At 45.9% G+C, this 27,589-nt stretch overlaps 1 protein-coding gene and 1 non-coding gene across 2 annotated transcripts in view; one reads left to right on the top strand and one right to left on the bottom strand.

Moving 5' to 3' along the window:
* Positions 1 to 27,589, bottom strand: part of LOC124742401 (sodium- and chloride-dependent glycine transporter 1-like) — a 152,666-nt gene that overhangs the window by 111,023 nt on the left and 14,054 nt on the right. Inside the window, exons 4-5 of the mRNA XM_047248803.1 lie at positions 14,068 to 14,281; positions 4,647 to 4,840 (exon numbers count right to left, since the gene is read on the bottom strand). Coding sequence (XP_047104759.1) covers positions 4,647 to 4,840; positions 14,068 to 14,281 — 408 coding nt within the window. The remainder of the gene's footprint in view (positions 1 to 4,646; positions 4,841 to 14,067; positions 14,282 to 27,589) is intronic.
* On the top strand, positions 7,783 to 7,857 carry Trnat-ugu. Its single transcript has one exon. It is a non-coding gene; the product is annotated as a tRNA-Thr (tRNA).

A 27,589-nucleotide genomic window follows, 5' to 3' on the forward strand; every position in this document is an offset into this window, starting at 1 on the left:
GATTTGATAAAAGATCCTTGTGGGGGAAGGTAAGCGGATGCGGAAAGCGAGGCGGAAAACGTGGCATCTACCGCCTTGCCTACATGAGAGATTTATACACCTGCATCGGAGACGCGCTGGGTTGCATGTACGCTGCACCAATTCCCTCAAACAGAAACTTTCTGATCGCCACTTGTATTTTTACGCATGTTATTTAAGAATCACCTTGTCACATTTTATATTCGACTATATTAGGCACATATAGTGGAACTTCGTAGACATTCAATACATTTTTGGATTAACTGCTACAGGCAAATATCAATGATTAGATACATTGTACGTGTTTGTACTGATTGATTGGTGTACTTAGTATATACGATTTGATACTTTCACTGAGCAGCAGTCTCTTTCTGTAGACATTTTGAATTCACAATTAGTGTTAATGTATATTCTCTAAGGTATATTTCCTCTATGAATAGCTACTTCTATTAAGCAACAGATCTGCTTTGTTGCTCTTTTAAAGTTTATTGTTGATTTTATTACTGGACAGAATAAATTACGATTTATGTACGGTTTCCCTTGTCTAATTCTTAATGTGATTGCTTAAGTGATTTGAGTTGTCGTTCTGTTTATTAAGGAGAGAGCATTTGATAGCATTTATTTTAACCTTGGATGACAAATGCTACTTTGATATTGATGTACATTGGGCCAGATGACGACGCAGTGCAGCACCGAAACCACTTGCATTTGGGTAAAGACATTTAAAGACACTCTGAAGGTGTTATTATTAGTCCTAGTTCACTGAATACATGCTACCTTCATTGGAATCATTATTCTAATAAACTGCCGACGGCAGACAATGTGCTTATCTCTTTGCATACACGTTACAGCAAGCGTGAGGAGTGCTCATAAGAAAAGATAAGAAACAAACACTATAGATATAAGTGATGTCTTTTTTGAGAAGTAATCGCCAGTGGCATGAGCTAAACTAACGCACTGTTTCATGACCCGAAGGATTCCCTATTCCCAGAATTCCTGTGGCAGTGATAGGAGCCAGTCCCCTACTGTGTCCTTCAGTTCATCGTCGGAGTTGAAGTGCCCTCCCTTTGAGATGATTTTTTAGTGGAATAAATGGAAGTCGCAGGGTAACATTCCCGGGCTGTATGTCGGCTGCTCAAGCTGCTCCGACTTGAATTTGACCATGACAATTTGTATGACTTTGGAGATATGAGGACGCGCGTTATCGTGGAGCAGACTCACTCCCTCCATGAGCAGCTCAGACCAATTGATCTTGATAGACTTGCATAGCGTACAGAATGTCTCAGAGTACACGTCACTGTTAATGGTTTTTCTGAGTTCGCGGAATTCGATGAGTGACGGACCTCTGAGTTCAAAAAGGTAGTGAGCATTATCTTGCCTGATGAGGGCACTGCTTTTTAATTTATTTTAGGCACGCATTTTGTCTATAAGAGAGGACACATTTCACTTTCGGACTGTATTAGAAGGTTTGAATGTCTTGGTCATGTATTTGCATTACTTAAACGTATGTTCAGGATTCCCTAATGGTTATCGTTGTACTACAGAAGTTCTGCCTATTTCCGAATATTCCATAAATACAAATCACATCACGTTCTTGTTCATTTGAGAGACGACAAACACTCTAGTCCTCTTTCATTTACTTTTCTTTAATTGCTCCTCCGGAGGATGACAACAGGAAGGTAATCGGATATCAAGGGCTTCCATTAATCCTTGCTCGAATTAAATCAGGTGATGAGTCTTACTCGATTTGCTCCGTTTTCCAAGATTTGTTGGTGGACATTCTGTGTGAGAGAGGTGCTTGGGAGAGTTGTGTGCGGCCGCGTCCGCCTGGTTCCAGGGAAGTGGGGCTAGTGTGACAATGGCGGTAGTCGTGAATGCTCTCTCTCAAAGGCGCCCTCGGCTTCCTCTCGGCCAGAGGAAAGGCAGTGAGGAATGCATGGAATCTACCAGCGTTGTGCCGTGAAGCCTGGACCAGGGTGGTCGACTTTGTATCGTTGCGTTCTCACACTACTGGCCATTAAAATTGCTACACCACGAAGATGACGTGCTACAGACACTAAATTTTACCGACAGGAAGAAGATGCTGTGATATGCAAATGATTAGCTTCCAGAGCATTCACACAAGGTTGGCGCCGGTGGCGACACCTACAACGTGCTGACATGAGGAAAGTTTCCAACCGATTTCTCATACACAAACAGCAGTTGACCAGCATTGCCTGATGAAACATTGTTGTCATGCCTCGTGTAAGGAGGAGAAATGCGTATCATCGCGTTTCAGACTTTGATAATGGTCGGATTGTAGCCTATCGCGATTGCGGTTTATCGTATCGCGACATTGCTGCTCGCGTTGGTCGAGATCCAATGACTTAGCAAACTATGGAATCGATGGGTTCAGAGGGTAATACTGAACGCCGTGCTGGATCCCAACGGCCTCGTATTACTAGCAGTCGAGATGACACGCATCTAATCCGCATGGCTGTAACGGATCGTGCAGCCACGTCTCGATCCCTGAGTCAACAGATGGGAACGTTTTCAAGACACCAACCATCTGCACGAACATTTCGACGACGTTTGCAGCAGCATGGAGTATCTGCTCGGAGACCACGGCTGCGCAGTTACCCTTGACGCTGCATCACAGACAGGAGCGCCTGCGATGGTGTACTCAACGACGAGCCTGGGTGCACGAACAGCAAAACGTCATATTTTCGGATGAATCCAGGTTCCGTTTACAGCATCGTGATGGTCGCATCCGTGTTTGGTGACATCGCGGTCAACGCACATTGGAAGCGTGTATTCGTCATCACCATACTGGCGTATCATCCGGCGTGATGGTATGGGGTGCCATTGGTTACACGTCTCGGTCTCCTCTTGTTCGCACTGACGGCACTTTGAACAGTGGACGTTACATTTCAGATGTGTTACGACCCTTCATTCGATCCCTGCGAAACCCTACATTTGAGCAGGATAATGCACGACCGCGTGTTGCAGATCCTGTACGGGCCTTTCTGGATACAGAAAATGTTCGACTGCTGCCTGGCCAGCTTATTCTCCAGGTCTCTCACAAATTGAAAACGTCTGGTCAATGGTGGCCGAGCAACTGGCTCATCACAATACGACAGTCACTACTCTTGATGAACCGTGGTATCGTTTTCAAGCTGCATGGGCAGCTGTACCTGTAAGCTGTGTTTGATTCAATTCCCAGGCGTATCAAGGCCGTTATTACGGCAAGAGGTGCTTGTTCTAGGTACTGATTTCTCAGGATCTATGCACCCAAATTGCGTGAAAATGTAATCACATGTCAGTTCTCGTATAATATATCTGTCCAATGAATACTTGTTTATCATCTGCATTTCTTCTTGGTGTTGCAATTTTGATGGCCAGTAGCGCAGAATCGTGGCTCGGTGACTGGCGCCTCACGTAGGCACAGTATTTTCTATTTCGGTTACTCTTCCCCCGTCGAGGTCTTCCCGCATGCACTTTAAAAGATCACGCTGACTGGTATGGAGTTGGTGGCGCTTGCTGTATAACATTGCGCCGTTAGTTTCTGGGAGCAAGCCTTTCAATTGGAATAAGATTTTTCGTAGAGTTTTGGTGGGGTTGTTTGAGGCGATTAGTACACTTGTGACTTGCACTATGGTCTGCGACGAGCTGCTATTGGCAGCCATGCGACTTGGTGGGGTCAGCGCTTCTTAATTTTTTGGGAGTTTTGGTAGAGAACGGAATTTTTTTGGGACTCCATTCTGGACTGCTGAAGAGAGAAGACGTGAAGTGGACGAATCACTGTGTCGGTAGCCCGGACAGAGTTTATCCGCACCACCGGTCAGTGTAACTCGGGTTTAATTTCGCGGCTTATAAGAACATTGTCCACAACTGCAGCTTTTCAGGGTGGTCAGCACTCCTAAATGCAGTGCAGCTGACTCCAGACGAAACGAGCGCGGTATTTGCTAATTTGGCAGCTCCGGCAACCTCCCCCGTCCCCAGCACCTCACCTATCTGCACAGAGCCCATAACAGGATTCTACATAAGATTTATGTTACTCGAGTAGTGTACCACAAGTTAGCTAATGTGTTTGGATAGTCAGCCCACTTCAACTTTGCCAACTAATTATTCGTGGAAATTGTTGTATTTGTCAAGTATTTGAATAGTCACCTATTGTTATAATATCTGAAGACTGGATTTATTTCTTCTTTTTACCTGATTATGATCGTACATCCCGCTCCCATTTCAGTAATTATAAACCCACAATAGAATACCCTGCACTTAATAACGTTTTTGGGCGGAATTATTCAATATATTTTTAATTAGTGAACGGACCAACCTATGAATCGTCATTAGAAACAGGGCCAAATAGTTTGTTTCGCAATCAGTTATCCTTGCGCAGAATGAAGGGAGTGACTGTTTGGGGGAGAGGGGGGGGGGGGGAGGGGGAGGTGGTATCTCTACAACATTCAGATACAGGATTTATCAGATCGGGAGACAACTTTCACGTACCCATCAGTAACTGTTTTACATTTCTGGGTCAAAAAAATCAAGGCATACCAGTTATGTTCTCAGAGTAAACTGAAACAGGATGTAGGAGGCTTTCACCTGGATGTTAAAATGTTAGCGTGAACGCGACGTGCAGGTACCTCTGATGAGCAGCGCCAGCAGCACGAAGTAGGGAAAGATGGCGGTGAAGTAGACGATCTTGCCGGTGGTCTTGACGCTCTTGAAGACGCAGAGGAAGGCGATGAGCCAGGCCAGCGCCAGGCAGCCCATCAGCGGCCAGTGCACGTCGCCCCACCGCTCCCACGTCGCGCCTTTGATGCCCATCGCGAAGTCGCTATAGGGAAGCAAGGCGAACATTTTGTGTTAACAGTCGCTCTAGTTTTCTATACAATTACACTGTTTCATCAAGCCTTCTTCTTTAGGGGAGGATGGGGGAATGATGGTAGCTTAAGCAACTGCAGTTGTATATTTTGCTACGAGCAGTCAACAACTACTTTACTATTTTTAACTGCTGTATAATACTGTCTCCGGTAGTCCCCAAACTTTCTTCGAACCATTACCGCTGATTGCAATCAGATTTTAGCTGGTAACCCCCTCCGTCGCCACCCCCACCCCCCGGCCCCCACCACCACCATTAGCGTCTACCTAAACTTAGAAATGAAAGACAATTTTCTTCGAACACAAATTACATTTAGTGTTTGTGTTTTATCAAACCACGAACTAATAATTCATGGAGACAGTATTGATTATTTCGAACACCCTTTTTTTTACGGAATGACGAAGCAAGTCTCAGTGCATCATCTGCTACCATCAACTCCTTCTCAGCTAAAAATGCTACCGAGGCACATTGAAAATAGACATTTGTTACCAATCACGTTGCCTCTGCATCGCTCCTCTCCTCGCCGACACTTGCTGTACCCTTATCCTGCATCCCCATTTAAAATCAACCAAATTAAAATGAGTGCACTATACTTAATGTTTGCAAAGCTCTTGGTTGCTGTCCTCCTTACTTCTGAACTGACGGAAATTGGAGGACTTCAGGCAGTAATGCTTTGTGTGTGACCACCGCCACTAATAATAAAAATATAACCAAACTCCGCCCGAAAAGGCCATGAAGGCTTAACGGTACTGACCGGCCGCCGTGTCATTGTCAGCCCACAGGCGTCACCGGATGCGGATATGGAGCGGGCACGTGGTCAGCTCACCGCTCTCCCGGCAGTATGTCAGTTTACGAGACCGGAGCCACTACTTCTCAATCAAATAGCTCCTCAGTTTGCCTCACAAGGGCTGAGTGCACTCCGCTCGCCAACAGCGCTTGGCAGACCGAATGGTCACCCAACCAAGTGCTAGCCCAGCCTGACAGCGCTTCACTTCGGTGATCCGTCGGGAACCGGTGATGCCACTGCGGCAAGACCGTTCGCCATAATAATAAGAATAATAATAATATTAATAATAAAAATAATAATTCGTGCAGGTCTCACAGCAATGTAACAACCATTGCATACTATTGTATTTTGATGTCTATTACAGGTAGTTCGTGTATCTGTTGCGAAATCAGTAATGAAGATATGTTTAATCCATTGCAGAAACTACATACAACTCAGAGAATGGATTCTCATGCGATACTGAAACATATTAGATATATGGTACAAAGCAAAAAGTATGTGTTTACTATAGTGGTTGGACTCTTTGAGGAAGATGTTTATACATTCGTTTCACATTCATGGTACTATCTGAAAAAACTGTAGTTATTAGCACGTAATGTAACAAGTAATACAGTCTTATGAATAATGACAATAGTACTGATATATTAAAAATAACTTAGTTTCACGACAGAAACACAATCCAACTATTTTATTTTTAGCCCTCAAAAAATTTCATTTTATCCCTCAGGGATAATTAACCACAGGCTGGGAAACACTGGTCTAGTCTCTTCTTTTTGTTTTTCCTCTACCGGTATGGATTTAGTTTCTGTTATTGTCGGATTTGGCATTGTTAATATTAGGAGTTACCCTTCCTGTTGGCAGTCTCTGAGCCCCTCCCGTCGCCGGCCCCTTCACCCCTTCAAATGGTTCAAATGGCTCTGAGCACTATGGGTCTCAACTGCTGAGGTCATTAGTCCCCTAGAACTTAGAACTAGTTAAACCTAACTAACCTAAGGACATCACAAACATCCATGCCCGAGGCAGGATTCGAACCTGCGACCGTAGCGGTCTTACGGTTCCAGACTACAGCGCTTTTAACCGCACGGCCACTTCGGCCGGCTTCACCCCTTCGCCTGGGATGTAATTTGCGTACCGCAAATGTCTGCGCGTAGACTGTGAAACAGTGGAAACGTTTTCTACATATTTGCCTATTCGTGTAATTGAGGCAGAACGTGAGTACCAGCCCAGAATTCACCCAGTCGTTTGTGGGAAACCGCCTAAAAGCCACATCCAGGCTGACCAATATGCCGTCCTCTTCGTTAATCAGTGGGTGGATTTAATCCGAGGCGAACACGGCAGCGCGACTACCGTGATGGGTACATAATACTGTTTAATTTATTACACCGTCTAATTTATTATCATTAATTTTGACGGACCTACTATTCATGTGAGATAAGGTGCTTATATCTTTCCTCACATACACAGAAGGCCCGTGAAAATTAAAAATATTATATTGTCTGATGCCATTTCCCAACATTAGACTGGTATACCATATCTGTTCAGCCACATGATACTCAAAATTAGTAAGATACGTAATGCTGTTTACATTTTACTTAAGAAAAATGTATGGTCCCGTCACATTAATGTGACCATGGTCTATGTTGAAGGACAACGTGCAATAGCCACTCACAACCGGTCGATCGCTTCACTGTTAGTGGAGGGTGTATAAAGCGTGTCATGTAGGGAGCGGGGGAGGGGGGGACGCGGAAAATAGTTTAGTCGTTGAAATTACAATTACATCAATACCATTAGCTGCTGACGGGCGTTGATATACATCAACGGGGACAGTTGAAAATGTGGGCACCGACCGGAACTCGAACACGGGTTCTTCTGCTTACATGGCAGACACTCTATCCATCTGAGTCACCGAGGGCACAGAGGATAGTGCGACTGTAGGGATTTATCCCTTGCACGCTCCCTGTGAGACGCAAATTCTCAACTTATAGTCCACACACTGCATTCGTAGTGCCCCTGCCATTATACCCATTACTCGCGGCAGACAATCCACCGACTCTCGTAAGAGTTCAGGCAAATCGTATGCATAAATCCCTGCAGTCGCACTATCCTCTGTGCTCTCGGTGGCTCAGATGGATAGAGCGTCTGCCATGTAAGCAGAAGATCCCGGGTTCGAGTCCCGGTCGCGGCACACATTTTCAATTGTCCCCCTTGATGTATATCAACGCCCGTCAGCAGCTAATGGTATTGATTTAATTGTAATTTCATTCTAGAAAGCTGCACGGTCACCAATGGCATATTCATATAGTTTAGTCGTTCTCGCGTTGTGGAAAAGGAGCGCGTTATCTGATGTCCAAAAGGGCATAATCGTTTGGCTTTCGCACCAAGAGAGGAAGCATTTCCGAAGTAGCCAAGTTTTTGAACTGTTCGCGTGCCGACGAGGTTGAAGTATACCGTGAATGGCAAAATGGCGCTATCCAAAACTGACGCCGGGGCAACTGTGGTGCACCACGGACCACAGATGACAGCGGTGAACGATGACTGCAGAGACCTGTCACTGTTGAGTAGCTGATCGCCCAAATGAACCAAGGAGCTCCCAACAGTGTCTCCTCAACGATCGTTCAGTGAACGTTGCTGCGTGTGGGCCTCCGCAGCAGGCGCCTCGTTCACGTACCCAAACTGACTCCTGTTCATTGGCGACTACGGCTGGAATCTGCACGCCATTATCGCACTTGACATCCAGTGAGTGGCGATAGGTGATCTTTGCAGGGAATCACGTTTTATGCTCCATCGGCGTGAAACGTCTGCAAGTAAATATCCTGAAGCACTCGTCGTAAGCATCTAGGCCACAGGAGGGATCTTTATGGTCTGGGGAATATTTTCGCAGCATTCCCTGGGTGATCTTGTCATGAGATCATTCTGGAAGGCACAATGGATCAACAAAAGTATTCGTCTATCTTTGGGGACCATGTCATCCGTACTAGCTGTTTATTTTTCCTCGGCGCTATGACATCTATCGGCAGGACAATGCAATTTGTCACGCCGCTTCCAGCTTACGTGCGTGGTTCGATGAGCACCAAGATGAGTTTACTGAGTCACAGAAGTCCCCGGATTTATATCCAATCGACAGCCTGTGGGACCACCTCGATCGGGCTATTGGCGCCAAGGATCCTCAGCCGAAAACCTAACACAGTTGGCCACAGTACCGGAGTTATTATAGTTCCACATCCGTGTCGTTACCCTCCACAACCACACTGACTCTCCTCCTGCTCGTCTCGCAGCGGTCCGCGCTGCAGAAGGTAGTTAGCCAGCCGTCTTACAGGTGATCACATTAATGTGACTGAATAATGCAGTTTAGTGCGTTTTGGAGATATTTTCGGCAGACCCTTCACTGTGATTCCACTTTCATTTGTGTTGTACTAGTATATACGACGAGCTATGAGTCGCATTTAGAAAAGACCCCATGCAGGTTCTGAAAACGGCTTTGATATTCTTTTTGATTACACCTAGTATCCTCTTTATTTTTGTTACCGAGCATTCGGTTATGCAAGCCCGTATTTTCATGCCACGCCTTCTTTTATGAGCCGACCGTGGTAGCCGAGCAGTTCTAAGTGCTTCAGTCCGGAACCACGCGGCTGCTACGGTCGCAGGTTCGAATCCCGCCTAGGGCAATGTGTGTGATGTCGTTAGGTTAGTTTGGTTTAGTGCTCAGAGCCATTTGAACCATTTTTTTGATTCGCGGTGAGGGGGAGCTGGACAGAGCAATCAAGAAAAGACGGTTTAAAATTTATAGAAGATTTAAGTTGAGCTCGAGATGATAGATTAACTCAAAAATACCGTTCAAAACCCTCCGAGGCAGGATTCGAACCTGCGACCGTAGCAGTCACGCGGTTCCGGACTGAAGCGCCTAGAACCGCACGGCCTGCCGGCCGAAGTGGCCGTGCGGTTAAAGGCGCTGCAGTCTGGAACCGCAAGACCGCTACGGTCGCAGGTTCGAATCCTGCCTCGGGCATGGATGTTTGTGATGTCCTTAGGTTAGTTAGGTTTAACTAGTTCTAAGTTCTAGGGGACTAATGACCTCAGCAGTTGAGTCCCATAGTGCTCAGAGCCATTTGAACCATTTTTGAACCGCACGGCCACCGCGGCCGGCCACCGCGAATCTCTTACACATCCTCGGCTTCTGTAACAGAGGTATGCTTTTTAGTTTCATCATGGACAATACGCATTTTTAATAATTTAATATTGTGTAGGGAGTGCCAGTACCGTGCCGTCTTATCGTGGTTATCCGTTTGGCGCATTGTATGAGATAAACCTCCTTACGCCTCAGACAAATCTACTTAGAATAGTTGGAAGGATATGGCCGTCAAGTTCCATAAGAACAGTGCCAATACACAATGACTATATGACAGAAAGTAACAAGTACAGATAACCACAGTGAGTTGAAAAGCATTGTAAATAATAAGAGTTGAACACAAACTAAAGAGGGTGGTATAACGCAACAGAATGCAGTGTAGTATTAGAGCTATTCGCTCAATCACTCCATGTAACTGATACAACGTGGGCTGAATCGGCCAGTATGACTACTGGCGAAACAAGCCGAGACTATCTTCCTAGTGGGCCACCTCTCTGTCCACCATTACGTCCTTTATTTTCTCTCCCATTCACAAATGTGTGGTACATTTCGAGTGCATTCGCTTTTTATGTAATTCTTAGAACACAGTCCCATGGATTACACAATATGTAATATACTTGCCCAGTTAGCCGTGTACGTTAAAGAGCCCACTTCCGGGTTGACGAGGCGCGCTGGCAACATTACCGATCCGCCAAAGAATTAACTAGGTCCGGATGTGGAGGCCAAACTGGATTTTTTGAGCGCTTTCCCATATCTCAGTAGATGAATACCGGTATGGTACTGATTTCCCGACTCAGATACACGCTAAGCAACATTTAGAAAAGGTTCTCACACCTGCACACGGGATTTACTCAAGACGCAAACAGACGGGATACATTCATTCCTCTCTGAGGAAGTGACGAAGCTGCAATATACTCCTAGGAATTCTTAGCGAAATGCAAGGTCTACATATAAATTGACACATTATGTATATTGTATCGTTATGGAATTTTTAATTACAGAACGGAGTTTATAAATCAAACTGTGTGCTGATTGAAACAGCAAGGGCAAGGCACACCGAACTGCAGTATTTGACGTGGAAGAGAGTATTTACAGTAACCTCACACTTTTCGCAGGTGGTACAGTTATCTGCAATGAAGTAGTATCTGAAAAAAGCGCAAAAATATTCCATCAGATCTTGGTAAGATTTCAAAGTGGTGACAAGACTGGGAAATTGCTTCAAATTTTCAGACGTGTAAAATTCTGCACTTCGCCTAAGGCAAGAATGTAGTACCCTATGACTACAATATCACTTACAAGGGGAGGCCGCCAATTGTGAAATTCAGATTCGATTCATACTGCGCATAATAACAGCTCATGGCCTGAGGTGTAATGTGGCAAAGCACCAAGATGCACTTCTCAGCCGTTGTCGAGAAAATAGACAGTTAAAAGAAACCGTTGCGGTGAAATACTCTCTACGATTAATAATTTCCTACAACGTCGTGGCGCAGCGGTAAGCCCTGGGGTTCGTAATCCGAAGGTAGCGGGATCCAACTTTTTTTATTATTATTTGTTTTTTGTAATACAAATGTATACACAAACACACACACACACACACACACACACACACACACACACACACACACACACACACACACACACATGAAAAGGCTGTCCTGGTAACCCGACACGACATGAACAAGGTGACGCATTCGTATACGGCACAATATTCAATCACGATGTCTGGACGAGTCTTGCCACTTGTTTTCGTATGCCTCCAAGAGTCCACAGGTACGTTTGGACCCAGAGTACAGAAGACAGTCGACGAGTACGCCAAGAAGTATACCAACGTTGTTATTACATCCTCCAAATCCGGTAACTAACAACGGGTTTCTTCATGGACTTCTTGCGTAATGCTTTGCAACCATACGTACAAAAGAAAGAATTTCTCCTTCCGATCGACTCTTGGGGTGGGCAAACGAACCCAGCATTATACGATGAGATGTTCCAGGACGATAAGAAGTTACCAACGTGCACTATAAAAGTCATTCCTCCAAAGTGCACTCCTCTCGTCCAACCGTGTGACGTGTATTTTTACCGGCAGGTAAAAAATTTGATGAAGCGCCTTCAAAATTGTGCTTTTTTAATCGAGCGAAACCGTGACATCAACTCCAGAGACGATTGTATAAAAATCCAATCCATCGTCCACCACCAATTGTCTTCTCCGATTTTTGCCGATATGATACGATACGCGTGGTATGCATCAAACCTGACGAACGATGGAACGATTTTTCAGAATGTCAATCAGGTGTGTTTCCCAACAGGTAATTTAAAAAACAATTGTTCTTGTAAAAACGCATCGTTTATCAGATGTGCTCTATGTCGTGCTGTTCTCTGCTTTCCATGTTTCTATGATAACTATCACTCTGGTTCGTGCGATACTCCAGCTACTTCTGGTCACTAATTGTTAATTATGTGCGAGTGTATACCGAACTTTTCAATAAATTGTATCCACTTGAATATTATTTGTGATATTGTGTTTTATTTCAAGTATTATTTTTCCACGACAAACGACTTTCAACAACTTATTATATGCATAATTGATGCAACTGATTGCCGGGAATTGTGTGTGTGTGTGTGTGTGTGTGTGTGCACACATTTGAAATACAAAAAAAAAAAAAAAAAAAAAATTTGCATGCCGCGAGATTCGATGCGGCGACCTTCGGATTTCAAACCCGAGCGCTTACCGCTGCGCCACGATGCTGTAGGAAATTATTAATCGTAGAGAGTATTTCACCGCAACGGTTTCTTTTATCTTTTAACTGTCTATTTTCTCGACAACGGCTGAGAAGTGCATCTCGGTGCTTTGCCACATTACACCTCTGGCCATGAGCTGTTATTATGCGCAGTATGAATCGAATCTGAATTTCACAATCGGCGGCCTCCCCTTGTTAGACACAGCTGGAATCGTTCAACCTATGCAAAAAATCTTGGCGCAACAGTTTGTGTGGATATGAAATGAAATGATCACATAGACGCAACGTAGATTAGCTTCAATTGGTGGTAGGATTTTAGGAATATATGGTCACTTTACAAATGAGATTGCTTACGAAACATGATGTATAATCGGGATTGTAAGGAGGGTGTGTAAGGGCTTCCCAGTCAAACTTCTGTAGCGTAGTCCACATGTTTCGACTATGCTGCAGAAGTTTCGGTAGGAAGCCCTATAAGTCGTCCACGCAGTCCCGATCTCTCTCCACGCAACATCCCTATTTTTGAAGCTGTGAAGCACATTTGTGGCCGTCGACATGATTCGGACAAAGATGTGCCTCCTGAGTACAATCGTGGTTGCGTAGGCAACCGCAGACATTTTACCACCAAGGCATTGACCGTCTTGTCTCACGGTGGGATGAATGTATTATCAGTTATGACGATTAATATTGAAATAAATAAGACTTTACTTACTTCTTCGTATCTTTATCATTTTCATTTGACTGCCCTTTATACATAGGGGCTTCAGAAAGTAAGTTACACTCGTCGTCCCATGCTAAGACGATATCGCAATGAGGGTGGCGCATTCTGAGCCTCGTTTCATGCAAAGGAAGTTCTGCTATGGTATGGATAATCACAGTGTACGAGGGAAATACAGTAGCAGTTGGCAAGGCCCTCCGCAGTATACGGAATAATACGATTCTTGTGAGAAAAACGCCACATTGCACACAGATTCAAGGTGAAATTCTGGCAGTGTACGGACCAAATGCAATGGCACGTCCAGCTGTAGTGAAATGGTTCCAACAAGTTAACCAAGGCCTCAGAGTCGTGGGGGATGCTGATCCGGGAGGAAGTCCGTCGACTTCGACCACAGACGGCAATCGAGGCGATCGAGGAAGAACATCTGAGGAAGGAGATTTTCCAACAGTGAGGACGGGACGGTCACACTGCGGTTGTTGAGCGGCTCGCTGACCAAAGAAGAGATTTCTATAGTGGAAGAATTGAGCGATTGGTAGAACGTTACGAACGTTGATTTACAGAGACTTGTGACTATTTTGAAAAATAGTGTCATGTATCTGTGACACTTTGAAGTAATAAACGTTACTTGGTCTGCCATAATAATGTGTAACTTACTTTTTGAAGATCCTCGCAAGTGAGAATACGCGTAACATCTTAACCCGATTGCATGTAAAGGAGCGATATCAGGATCTTTGCCTGCTGAGATGGCTGAGATGGGGCCAATCAAATATCGCCTGCATAAAGATAACACGGTTGTGGCAGCAAGTGGGCAGTGCGTACTTGTAGTACTCCTCCGAAGACAGCACGCGCTTGACGAGTGAGCGCAGAGGGACGTCCGCGATTCCGTTGGAGCAGGTGTGGGCGTCCTTCATGGCCATGAAGTGCTCGCTGCACAGCGTGTCCACCGGCACGCACGTCCTATTGTGGAAAGTCATGGGCGCGTCCGGCACGCCGAGATCCATGCACCTCTGGTTCTCCCATTCACTGTAGCAGTCTGTTGGGGAAAAGGAGCATCCACAGCATTAACACATGGACTGCATAGAATAATTTCTATGCACAGAGGTTGGACAAAAATACGAAAACACAGCTAGAAATTCGTGTATGAACATAAATTCAGATGCTAGCCAAGCCCGCAGGTTGCGCTGTTGTATTTGACCACTAACGGCACCTGTATAGTAAGCATAACAAGTTGCAACTGCCAGTCGCATTCAGAAAAGTGTCCTGTCGAGTAAGTGCATTATATCAGAGCCAACTGAACTCGAACTTGGACAAACTGTGCGTGGTTGTATGGTGCGTACTTCCGTAACCAAGGCACGTGAAGCGTTTGCGTTCCAAGAGCCGACGTAACGAAGACTTATACTGGATACAAGGAAGGCGGAAAAACATCCGCTACGTTACAAGCTGGAAAGTACACTACTGGTCATTAAAATTGCTACACCAAGAAGAAATGCACATGATAAACTAGTATTCATTGTACAAATATATCATACTAGAACTGACGTGAGATTACATTTATACGCAATTGGGGTGCATAAATTCTGAGAAATCAGTACCCAGAACATCCACCACTGGCCGTAATAACGGCCTTGATACGCCTGGGCATTGAGTCAAACAGCGCTTGGGTGGCGTGTACAGGTACAGCTCCCCATGCATCTTCAACACGATACCACAGTTCATCAAGAGTAGTGACTGGCGTATTGTGACGAGCCAGTTGCTCGACCACCATTGACCAGAGTTTTTCAGTTGGTGAGAGATGTGGAGAATGTGCTAGCCAGGGCAGCAGTCGAACATTTTCTGTATCCAGAAAGGCCCGTACAGGACCTGCAACATGCGGTAGTGCATTATCCTGCTGAAATGTAGGGTTTCGCAGGGATCGATGGAAGGGTAGAGCCACGGGTCGTAACACATCTGAAATGTAGCTTTCCATTGTTCAAAGTGCCGTCAATGCGAACAAGAGGGGACCGAGACGTGTAACCAATGGCGCCCCATACCATCACGCGGGGTGATACGCCAGTATGGCGATGACGAATACACGCTTCGAATGTGCGTTCACGGCGATGTCGCCAAACACGGATGCTATTGTCTGGTGCTGTAAACAGAACCTAAATTCATCCGAAAAACTGACGTTTTGCCATTCGTGCACCCAGGTTCGTCGTTGAGTACGTCATTGCAGGCGCTCCTGTCTGTGATGCTCTCCGAGCTGATAGTCCATGCTGCTGCAGACGTTATCGAACTGTTCGTGCAGATGGTTGTTGTCTTGCAAACGTCCCCATCCGTTGACTCAGGGATCGAGACGTGGCTGCACGATCCGTTACAGCCATGCGGATAAGATGCCTGTCATCTCGACTGCTAGTGATACGAGGCCGTTGGGATCCAGCACGGCGTTCCGTATTACCCTCCTGAACCCACCGATTCCATATTCTGCTAACAGACATTGGATATCGACCAACGCGAGCAGCAATGCCGCGATACGATAAACCGCAATCGCGATAGGCTACAGTGCGACCTTTATCAAAGTCAGAAACGTGATGGTACGCAATTCTCCTCCTTACACGAGGCATCACAACAACGTTTCACCAGGCAATGCCGGTCAACTGCTGTTTGTGTATGAGAAATCGGTTGGAAACTTTCCTCATGTCAGCAAGTTGTAGGTGTCGCCCCCGGCGCCAACCTTGTGTGAATGCTCTGAAAAGCTAATTATTTGCATATCACAGCATCTTCTTCCTGTCGGTTAAATTTAGTGTCTGTAGCACATCATCTTCGTGGTGTAGTAATTTTAATGGCCAGTAGTGTATGTGTAGAGTGATCGTGACAGATAGTCGTTCAAGAGATTGTGACGAAAAACTAAGAGTACCGCAGCTGCAGATGTCATTGCACAGCTGAATGTCGCAGTCGCAAACCCCGTCAGCACCAAAACAACGCGATGGGAGTTCCACAAGCTAAGAATTGCAGGGCGAGCTGGAGTTTCAAAACCACTCGTCAGTGATGCAGATGCCAGTAACAGAAAAACATGGTGTCGAAACCATAAAACCTAGAGTACAGAGCAATAGAGGGAAGTCATTTGGTCGGATTAGTCTTGTTGTACACGGTTTTCAACTTTTGCCCCTATTCACGACCCGGGAGTTAAACATGACGGAGGTTCAGTTATGATTTGGGCAGCCATATAATGTTGTTCAATGAGCCCCTTGGTTACTCTGCGAGGTCGCATCATCGCTTTGGCTGATCACGTCCATCTCATTGTACAATATTTGCTCCTCACTGGTGATGTTGTCTTCCTAGGAGACTGAGCCATTGTCCACACACCTTGCATCGTCCAGATTTTGTGAGCACGAGGGCAAACAGTTGCATCTCCCTTGGCCACCATAGTCAAGAGGTCTCAGTATTATTGAGCCTTTATGCTCTACTTTGGAATGAAGGGTGCGTGATCGCTATTCACCTCTATCATCGATACCTGAAGTAGCCACTTTTTTGCAGGAAGAATAGCACAAGATTCCGTTGAAAACAGAGCAGGACCTGTACTTCTCCATACCGAGACCATTGGAAACTGTTTTGAATGCGAACGGTTTTCCTACGCCCTATGAAGCATGGTAATGCGCTTTGTTTTTAATGCTTCCATATTCTTGACCTCCCCCCGTATACAGCGACACTTCCTGAGGATTTTGGTGTAAGGGACATGTGGTCGCCAGTGGTTCGTTGCAGAGTAGTTCGAGTTCTTAGTCCCAGATAGCTTTGTATCTGTATTAGACTTAAAACACCTCAGATGGCCACGGAAAGCACTGTTTCTCAGCAAACTTCTTTCACTTACTCCCGGGGCTCGCTGTTGACAACACTAATGCCGCAATTCTTCAGTTTCTCCTGGCGTATTTGTTGCTCGAACAGTCCACGGGTATACTGCCGGTTCATAGTGTCCAACGGGCACAATATTTCGGCGATCAGACATGTCGGCATCGTCAGGTGCGCTGACGAACTGAGCTCCTGAGGGCGGGCGGCCGATTTAAATCCCCTCCCCCCGCGGGCCACTCTCTTCGCCGTCGATAGCCTCCCTTATAACGCTGTCGCACCAGGGAAGATCTTATCAACCGAGATTGCGGCTACAATCTCAGCAAGGCTTCGGACCCGGCATTGAATGTAATTAAGAAGACTCTCAGCAAGAAGTACGAACTGGCGACCAGGGTGGACGTAGCAAGCACATCGACGCCACGACAGATTCCGACGCCCACGTCTTCGCGACCGCCGGCGCGCGGGCGCGGACGGCGAAAAGAGCGGCCCGCGGGGGGAGGGGATTTAAATCGGCCGTCCGCCCTCAGGAGCTCAGTTCGGCAGCGCACCTGACGATGGCGACATGTCTGATCGCCGAAATATTGTGCCCGTTGGACACTATGAACCGGCAGTATACCCGTGGACTGTTCGAGCAACTAATGCCGCACTTTTACTCTTCGCCTTCAAGTCTGCATTCAGTACTGTCGATTCTGTCTCGCGTGTGTTTTTCCAGTGTTGTTGAATTTTAACAGTGAAACAACGGTATAGACACATTTACTAATGAAGATTCGGCCGATATCTGTCTCGTGTATGGGTTCGCTGAATGCAATGGCACAACGACGGCAACCACATCACAGTAGTTTTGCTTCTGTCTGAGGGCTGTTGCACATTACTCTGTTCTTTTGTTATACGTTTTGATGACTGTATATCAAGTTCTGTTTTGGAGGTAGATTTAGAACGTAAATACATTATTATTCTGTAAAGGACCATCGGAAGTCACCGGTCTCTTACACGACAATACTCAGGAAATATCCCTGAACAACCGCAGAAATTTTGTCAGTGGACTTCGTGTTCAGCCCATGCAGCGTATAATTTAAGTCACTTTGTGCTGTCTCTCGTATAATGTGGATAAAACAGCAAAAGCCGAAAAAAAAATTTCTCAAGTTGAAAACGATGTTGTCGGTGACAAATGGCAATCGTTGGAACACTTTTTCCAATTACTGAAATTTATCAGTACATAAACTGCCTTGTAAAACGCAAAGCCCCACATTAGAATTAAATAAGACATCAAAACAGTGCATAACATGCACCTTCAGTGTGATGTTTCCATTGGGAAGTTGAGAAACTGCGTCAGCAGTCGTGTATATAGTACATCGTAAAGTCCCTAGCAATGTCCCACTGCTACTAACGTGTTTCTTAAGTTTATTTCCCGCGTCTATCCAGATGAATAAAACAGAGAAGCCAGTATCAAGTCTTCCATCAAATAGCCTAATGGACAGGAGAACCATTCTTTCAGTAAATGCGAGAAATGATAACCACTGATGATTTTGCTGTTAGGTCTCATCGTCACGCCGAGTTACCATTCCCTGGCCAAATGCACAACACACAGGAAGGTTCCCCTCCTTCCTTCCGCTCCCTCCACCGCTACCTCTATGGAAATAAAAATTCCAAAAGGGATAAGCAAATATTCATCGCGTGAGAATAACGCAAAAGTAGGAGCAACTAAAAATCAAAATAAATAATACACATAAACTGATTTCCTATCACTTCCATAATGCCAACCCCTTCCTTCCAAAGTGAGATAGACAGTAACACAACTTTCGTCGATTTCGCCTACCGGAATCACAATTCCTGTCTATAACGCGGTGAACATAACAAGTATACTATTTCTACTGTCTAAAATGCATTCATGAAGTACTAGTACTCTTTATTCTCTGCCCTCTCGTCAATGATGGGCCGAAGTTCTTGTCACAACTACGACATTTAGTAAGAGTTGTAACAGTGAAGTGCATTAGATCGAAGAATGGTTGTTGTATACCAAAAACATGTATTGTGTCATGTATGAACACTTGTTACGAGTATTCTTTGAGTACCGCAGCAGCAAAGCACGATGTAAGTGGCGCACGACTGTGCCATGTCATTGAGACGGATTCCCATCTTCTGTCATAATTACACAAGTTAAAAAGCAACGGTTCGGTTTCAAGCAGTCGTGGGTATACCGGAATAGCATTTTTAAGTACGATAATTTCAATAGAAATATGGCGAACAGAGGAGATATGGATGTTGAAGCAGTTTGATACAAGCTTTGCTGAAGCTGCAATATATTTCGTGGAATCCTAAACGAAATCCAAGGCCGACATGTAAATTAGCAAACGCTTAATAAGAGCAAAACTCTTACACAACTGTGAACTCAACTTGGCTTCATCAATAAATTAATCATTTCAATTCAGCATTGAGTATTTTGAGCAATTGACGGTTTTGCTATGGGTAGTCCTCTCTCCCCTCTGACAGAAAATGTCTATTATGGATGACTCTAAGGAGAGGGCACTTGATCCGGCAGAACTTAATCTAAACGTCTTCCGGTAATATGTGGATGACTCATTTGCAGAGCGGCTTTTTTGCAGCATCGGAATTCTATATGTGCAATCCTAAAACATCGACTGCACACCGACCAGCGCAACGCCTCAAAACGGCATCAAGAAGGCGGTGATCCGCGAGCCAATTGAAAGAAAGGGCAGCGCCACGCCTCCAGGAAGACGAAGTTCAGCGCCCCCTGTCGACGCTGACTTAACCAGCCGCCCATCGCTGGTCGAGCCCCCGTTCGGTCGCAGACTTCGAGAGCGTCAGTACAGAGTAATAGGAAGACGACACTTGCGTTCTGAGAGTTGTAGTAGAGAGTAAATGTAATTACATGTAGGAAGCACAGGAAGCCACTTCTTAAGGAGAACTGAGGTTGTTAATAAAATTCTTCTGCGCTGTTGACCGCATTGTCAATACATAAAATTGTCCGACGTTTCGGCCACTATTTCGAGTGCCCTTCCTCAGGACTTTGTGCTGAGCTGAGCGCTGCACGAGAGAGACTTTAGATCTTATACCGTAACGGAGGAAACTTACCGGCCGCTGTGGCCGAGCGGTTCTAGGCCCTTCAGTCCGGAACCGCGCTGCTGCTCCGGTCGCAGCTTCGAATCCTGCCTCGGGCATGGATGTGTGTGATGTCCTTAGGTTAGTTAGGTTTACATAGTTGTAAGTCTAGGGGACTGATGACTTCAGATATTAAGTCCCATAGTGCTTAGAGCCATTTAAACCATTTTTGGAAGAAACTGTTTACGTGCTCCCTGCCGCCGTTGGATAAGCAGCTGCCAGCAGCAAGTCGTATACTCTTAGCTCACTTATTTGTTACATAGTTTAATTCTTAATTTCTTTGCGTGTTGTTGGGTACTTGCACTGTTTAATTCATAAATTTTGGGCGTATTATAGTATTTGAGAGTTGTAGCATCGCGCTTTAGTACCTGATTGTAGCGCAGTCGTTAGGCATTTGTACAGTTTAGTTCATACATTCTTTGCGTGTTTCCCTTGCGTTATCTAGGCACTGACTCGTGTTTCAGAAACTGTTGTTCAACATCGATTAGAATGGACAGGGACTGTGATTGATGTGTTTGGATGAGGGCTGAGTTGGCATCCCTTCGCTCACAGCTGCAGGCGGCGCTGACTTCGGTCGCGCAGCTTGAGGCTGTTGCCAATGGGCACCACTGTAGGGAGCCGGAGTTGCGTATCACGGGGATGTCAACCTCGCCCCGTCTATCCCCAGATCGGTCTGCCGCTGTGGTTGCCCTGGTTGCTGCCTGCAGTGGGGCTGAGCCCACGCCTGTGGTTGATTGGCAGGTCGTTCCAAGGCGTGGCAGGCAGCGAAAGACGTCCCCGGAGGCTGGTCAGAAAGCCTCCCCGGTGCATCTGACAAACAGGTTTCAGGTACTGTCTCTAGCTGAGCCAGATACAGCTGCCTGCCCTGTTTCAGAGGATGATTCTCAGCCTTCAAGGTCCGGGCAATCGCAGAGGGTGGGCTTATTGGTAGTTGGGAGGTCCAATGTTAGGCGTGTTATAGGGCCCCTTAGGGATATGGCGGCTAAGGAGGGGAAGAAATCCAGTGTGCACTCCGTGTACATTCCGAGTGGCGTCATTCCTGATGTGGAAAGGGTCCTTCCGGATGTCATGAAGAGCACAGGGTGCAGCCAGCTGTAGGTGGTGACACATGTCCGCACTAATGACGTGTGTCGCTTTGGATCTGAGGAACTTCTCTCTGGATTCCAGCGGCTATCTGATTTGGTGAAGGCTGCCGGTCTTGCTTACGAGATGAAGGCAGAGCTCACCATCTGCAGCATCGTTGACAGAACCGACTGCGGACCTTTGGTGCAGAGCCGGGTGGAGGGTCTTGGCTGCAGATTCCTTGACTTGCGCCATAGGGTGGTGGGGTTTCGGGTTCTGCTGAATAGGTCAGGAGTTCACTACACTCAGCTGGCAGCTACACGGGTAGCGGACTCTGTGTGGCGTGGACTGGGCGGTTTTTTAGGTTAGAAGGCCTCGGGAAAGTACGGGGTGGGCTGCAATCTCAAAGGGTGCATGGCAAATACAGGACGTGCTTGGATCAATCAACAGTCGGAATTGTAATTGTAAATTGTTGTAGTTGTGCTGGGAAAGTTCCTGAGCTTAAAGCGCTAATAGAAAGCACAGAAGCTGAAATCGTTATAGGTACAGAAAGCTGGCTAAAGCCTGAAATAAGTTCTGCAGAAGTTTTTACGAAGTCTCAGACGGTGTTCAGGAAAGATAGATTAGGCAGAATTGGTGGTGGAATGTTTGTGTCTGTCAGTAGTGGTTTCTCTCGTAGTGAAGTCGAAGTGGATACTCCGTGCGAATTGGTATGGGTGGAGGTTATACTTAACAGCCGAAGTAAGTTAATAACTGGCTCCTTCTACCGACCCCCAGACTCTGATGATTTAGTTGCTGAACAGTTCAGAGGAAATTTGAGTCTCGTAACCAATAAATACCCCTCTCATACGGTTATAGTTGGTGGGGACTTCAACCTTCCCTCAATATGTTGGCAAAAATACTTGTTCAAAACCGGTGGTAGGCAGAAAACATCTTCCGAGATTGTTCTAAATGCTTTCTCCGAAAATTATTTCGAGCAGTTAGTCCACGAACCCACGCGAATTGTAAATGGTTGCGAAAACACACTTGACCTCTTAGCATCAAACAATCCAGAGCTAATAGAGAGCATCATGACTGATACAGGGATTAGTGATCACAAGGTCGTTGTAGCTAGGCTCAATACCGTTTCTTCCAAGTCCACCAGAAACAAACGCTAAATAATTTTATTTAAAAAAGCGGATAAAGTGTCACTAGAAGCCTTCCTAAGAGACAATCTCCATTCCTTCCGAACTGACTATGCAAATGTAGACGAGATGTGGCTCAAATTCAAAGATATAGTAGCAACAGCAATTGAGAGATTCATACCTCATAAATTGGTAAGAGATGGAACTGATCCCCCATGGTACACAAAACAGGTCCGAACGCTGTTGCAGGGGCAACGAAAAAAGCATGCGAAGTTCAGAAGGACGCGAAATACCGAAGATTGGCTAAAATTTACAGACGCGCGAAATTTGGCACGGACTTCAATGCGAGATGCCTTTAATAGGTTCCACAACGAAACATTGTCTCGAAATTTGGTAGAAAATCCGAAGAAATTCTGGTCGTATGTAAAGTACACAAATGGCAAGACGCAGTCAATAACTTCGCTGCGCAGTGCCGATGGTACTGTTACCGAAGACTAAAGCGGAGTTATTGAACGCAGTTTTCCGAAATTCCTTCACCAGGGAAGACGAATGGAATATTCCAGAATTTGAAACACGAACAGCTGCTAGCACGCATGAGTTTCTTAGAAGCAGATACCTTAGGGGTTGTGAAGCAACTCAAATCGCTTGATACGGTCAAGTCTTCAGATCCAGATTGTATACCGATTAGGTTCCTTTCAGATTACGCTGATACAATAGCTCCCTACTTAGCAATCATATACAACCGCTCGCTCACCGATAGATCTGTACCTACAGATTGGAAAATTGCGCAGGTCGCACCAGTGTTTAAGAAGGGTAGTAGGAGTAATCCATCGAACTACAGACCTATATCATTGACGTCGGTTTGCAGTAGGGTTTTGGAGCATATACTGTATTCAAACATTATGAATCACCTCGAAGGGAACGATCTATTGATACGTAATCAGCATGGTTTCAGAAAACATCGTTCTTGTGCAACGCAGCTAGCTCTTTATTCGCTCGAAGTAATGGCCGCTATCGACAGGGGATCTCAAGTTGATTCCGTATTTCTAGATTTCCGTAAAGCTTTTGACACCGTTCCTCACAAGCAACTTCTAATCAAGCTGCGGGCCTATGGGGTATCGTCTCAGTCGTGCGACTGGATTCGTGATTTCCTGTCAGGAATGTCGCAGATCGTAGTAATAGACGGCAAATCATCGAGTAAAACTGAAGTGATATCAGATGTTCCCCAGGGAAGCGTCCTGGGACCTCTGCTGTTCCTGATCTTTATAAATGACCTGGGTGACAATCTGAGCAGTTCTCTTAGATTGTTCGCAGATGATGCAGTAATTTACCGTGTAGTAGGGTCATCCGAAGACCAGTATCAGCTGCAAAGCGATTTAGAAAAGATTGCTGTATGGTGAGGCAGGTGGCAGCCGACGCTAAATAACGAAAAGTGTGAGGTGATCCACATGAGTTCCAAAAGAAATCCGTTGGAATTCGATTACTCGATAATAGTACAATTCTCAAGGGTGTCAATTCAACTAAGTACCTGGGTGTTAAAATTACGAACAACTTCAGTTGGAAACACCACATAGATAATATTGTGGGGAAGGCAAGCCAAAGGTTGCGTTTCATTGGCAGGACACTTAGAAGATGGAACAAGTCCACTAAAGAGACAGCTTACACTACACTCGTTCGTCCTCTGTTAGAATATTGCTGCGCGGGGTGGGATTCTTACCAGGTGGGATTGACGGAGGACATCGAAATGGTGCAAAAAAGGGCAGCTCGTTTTGTATTATCACGTAATAGGGGAGAGAGTGTGGCAGATATAATACGCGAGTTGGGATGGAAGTCATTAAAGCAAAGACGTTTTTCGTCACGGCGAGATCTATTTACGAAATTTCAGTCATCAACTTTCTCTTCCGAATGCGAAAATATTTTGTTGAGCCCGACCTCCATAGGTAGGAATGATCATCAAAATAAAATAAGAGAAATCAGAGCTCGAACAGAAAGGTTTAGGTGTTCGTTTTTCCCGCGCGCTGTTCGGGAGTGGAAAAGTAGAGAGATAGTATGATTGTCGTTCGATGAACCCTCTGCCAAGCACTTCAATGTGAATTGCAGAGTAATCATGTAGATGTAGATGTAGACGTAGATGTAGATGTAATTTGATAGGGTAAATGGGGATAGGAGGAGTGGTGTTTGGCGTTCTCTATTGGTCTCTCTGTTACTCCTTGTCACTGGTGGATAAAGACGTGCTTGATTGGTGTTTACGTTATTTCTTGCCATTGGTGGAAACAGGTGAATTGAAAACGGGTTGTAGCTGGAAGTAGCGTTGTTTCCTTACTGCGAGATGCGGGCCGCGGCGTGCCTGTGTTCTGTGTACGGACGACCACCGCGGTCTCTCGCCGCCTGTGTGAGTCGCTTTACGCGCTCCGTCCTGCCGTAGCGTTGTCATTGCTGGCGTCCAGGACGCCGGAAGCCTATAGTCGTTCCCTCTATTCATGTTGGCGGATCGCTTGGCTATTTCTATCGCATCTCTAATCTTCCTCCTCAATGTAAATGATTGTTTCACCAGTAAGCGAGCTCCACGGAATATTATCTCCTTATCGCACTCCTCCCAGTGTACCGCCACTGCTGACCTGGTGCGTTGTCCCATACGGATACATCTTTCATGCTCTACAATTCGTGTGCTGATCGGCCGCCCTGGCTCGTCTACATACATCAGTCCATATTCGCAACCGATTTCGTAGACTCCTGAAATGTTTAGCTTGTCGGGCGCAACTTTCCTTGAGCCTATCACGTCTTTTATTTTGTTATTGCTCCGAAAGATTGGTTTGATGCCGGCTCGGTGGAGAAATTTGCCCACACGTCCAGTGACCCCTTGTACATGTGGTAATAGGGCTATGTTCTGTGCTTCCTCCTGCTCTTTCCGATTGCCTTCATCCATTGTCGTCATAGTTTTATCTATCATATTCTTCCCATAACCACTGGCTCCAAAAATGGATCTGAGGTTTTGTAGTTCCGCCTTCATGTGTTCGCCATCGGCGATCCTGTTGTGCCTGATGGAGACAGCCTTGCAAAGGAGCTGGAACACCTTTACAGGTACTGGATATTCTTGACATCAGATTAGCGCAGCTTTATGGAAGAAGAATGATGACCACTCACAAGACCAAGAGGACGTTTCTCCCGTGCTTCAGAAATATTTTGTCAAAATTAGGCTAGACCTTGAGCAAAATCATGTCGATGTAATCTTCTGCGCACTTACAGAGACTTGTGCTATTCTCGTTTCGACGAAGGACGATCTGGGACCGCGGAGGGCTGGAATCTTCAGAATACGGTGCCATTGTGCAAAGCCTAGAGTGGTCAGACAACGCGCACAGTGCATGAAAGATGCATTGAACATGATCGCCACAATCGCCTTTCGCAGCCAAATACGTCGGCCATAGCCGAACATTGTATTTCCACACGACATTCATGGATTATTCTCCCACGAAAATATGGACGGTCGGCCGGGGTGGCCGAGCGGTTCTAGGCGCTCCAGTCTGGAACCGCGCGACCGCTACGGTCGCAGGTTCGAATCCTGCCTCGGGCATGGATGTGTGTGATATTCTTAGGTTAGTTAGGTTTAAGTAGTTCTAAGTTCTAGGGGACTGATGACCTCAGACGTTAAGTCCCATAGTGCTCAGAGCCATTTGAACCAGCCAAAATATGGACGAGATCCTTCCGGGATTCAGTTATTGAGGAATCGATTGAAAAACGTTTAGTGGAAGATCTTATAAACGTGCTGTCGGGTTTCAACTGGATAAGAAGTGGGACCTGGTGATTTCTTTAGTTCAGAAAAAGCATTTTATGGTTAATAACATGTTTAGTGGCAGGTAATGATATTAGTTTTGACATCTGAATTTTATCTCCGCGAGTGCGCATTCCGGCAAAGAGTGCGCTTGTAGTATCATCATTATACATGTGCCTGCGCGCCACAGATGGAGCAACATTCGAAGAGTCCCCCAAAAACTCGACAGAGGCGCGCCTTTAGTGGCTGCCTTTGCACATGTGTCTCCGCGCTGATTTTTGGTATAAAGTTAGCGATATGAACTACCATTCTCTCCTAAATTCTATAAAGCCCTCCAAATCATTGAACGCCATTCGGTCCACCTCACTTTCCGTATGCGTATCCCGTCCCCCATGAGGATCCTGTATGACATTATCCCCTTCCCACATCTCCTCCTTTTTCTTCAATACATCTGTATCCTCTATACCAACCGCCGCCTCGATCCTCCTCACCCCCTGGTGTCTCCATTCCTCTCCACCCCCCGCCAACCCCTTTACCGATGCGCGACCCCTATGGTCACAGGTTCGAATCCTGCCTCGGGCATGGATGTGTGTGATGTCCTTAGGTTAGGTTAGGTTTAAGTAGTTCTAAGTTCTAGGGGACTGATGACCTCAGATGTTAAGTCCCATAGTGCTCAGAGCCATTTGAACCCCTTTACCGATGTGTGTGTCCCCCCTCTCTCCATCTCCACACCCTCCACCGTCTCTCCCAAAGGACCATCTACCCATCGCGGATGACGTGCTCCTGCTCAATATTTATCCTTCCTTCTAAGTCTGACCATACTCTTCCCCTCCCCTCGTCCCTTGGACTCCCTCTCCTTCCCTTCACTCCGACCGCTGTTTCTCCTTCCTCCCCCCTGTCCTTCTCACTTCTGGTTTCCCAGTTCTTGCGCTCCCTCCCCATCTCCTGCCCCTTGGTGTTCTACAGACTCCACCTCTTCTCCCCCTTCCTGCCCCCTATCCTCCATCAACCCCCCTCTCTATTTCCTCTTCCCCTCCCCTCCAGCCACCCCTTCCTTGACAAGTCATTCAAATTTTACTTAAATTACTTAATTGTATGTTGGTGTTCGTCATGACGTAATATCAGTGCAATGTGTGTTCAGTGTTGTTGTTCCATACTAAGAACGCCGTTTTCAAAGTCGCTGTTCGAGCCGCCAGAGTTAATGTGCCACATCTTCATTGAGTGCCATTTAAACTATACGTGGATTTTAGTTAAACGTGCCTCATCCAGGTGCCCCTTTTTTGCATATTTTAACTCCAATCAATTTCCTATTCTCATGTGTACATTTCATCTTTTGTACTCCTACTTTATATATGTAATGTTCTCCTGTGGTATTTCAAGTAATCTTTTAGCTGAAGCGCGGCGAATTGTGCCGCTGCCAGCCCGCCCCTAACCCAAGGGGCAGCGG

Source organism: Schistocerca piceifrons, chromosome 1 (assembly GCF_021461385.2).
Source record: "Schistocerca piceifrons isolate TAMUIC-IGC-003096 chromosome 1, iqSchPice1.1, whole genome shotgun sequence".
NCBI classification, from domain to species: domain Eukaryota; kingdom Metazoa; phylum Arthropoda; class Insecta; order Orthoptera; family Acrididae; genus Schistocerca; species Schistocerca piceifrons.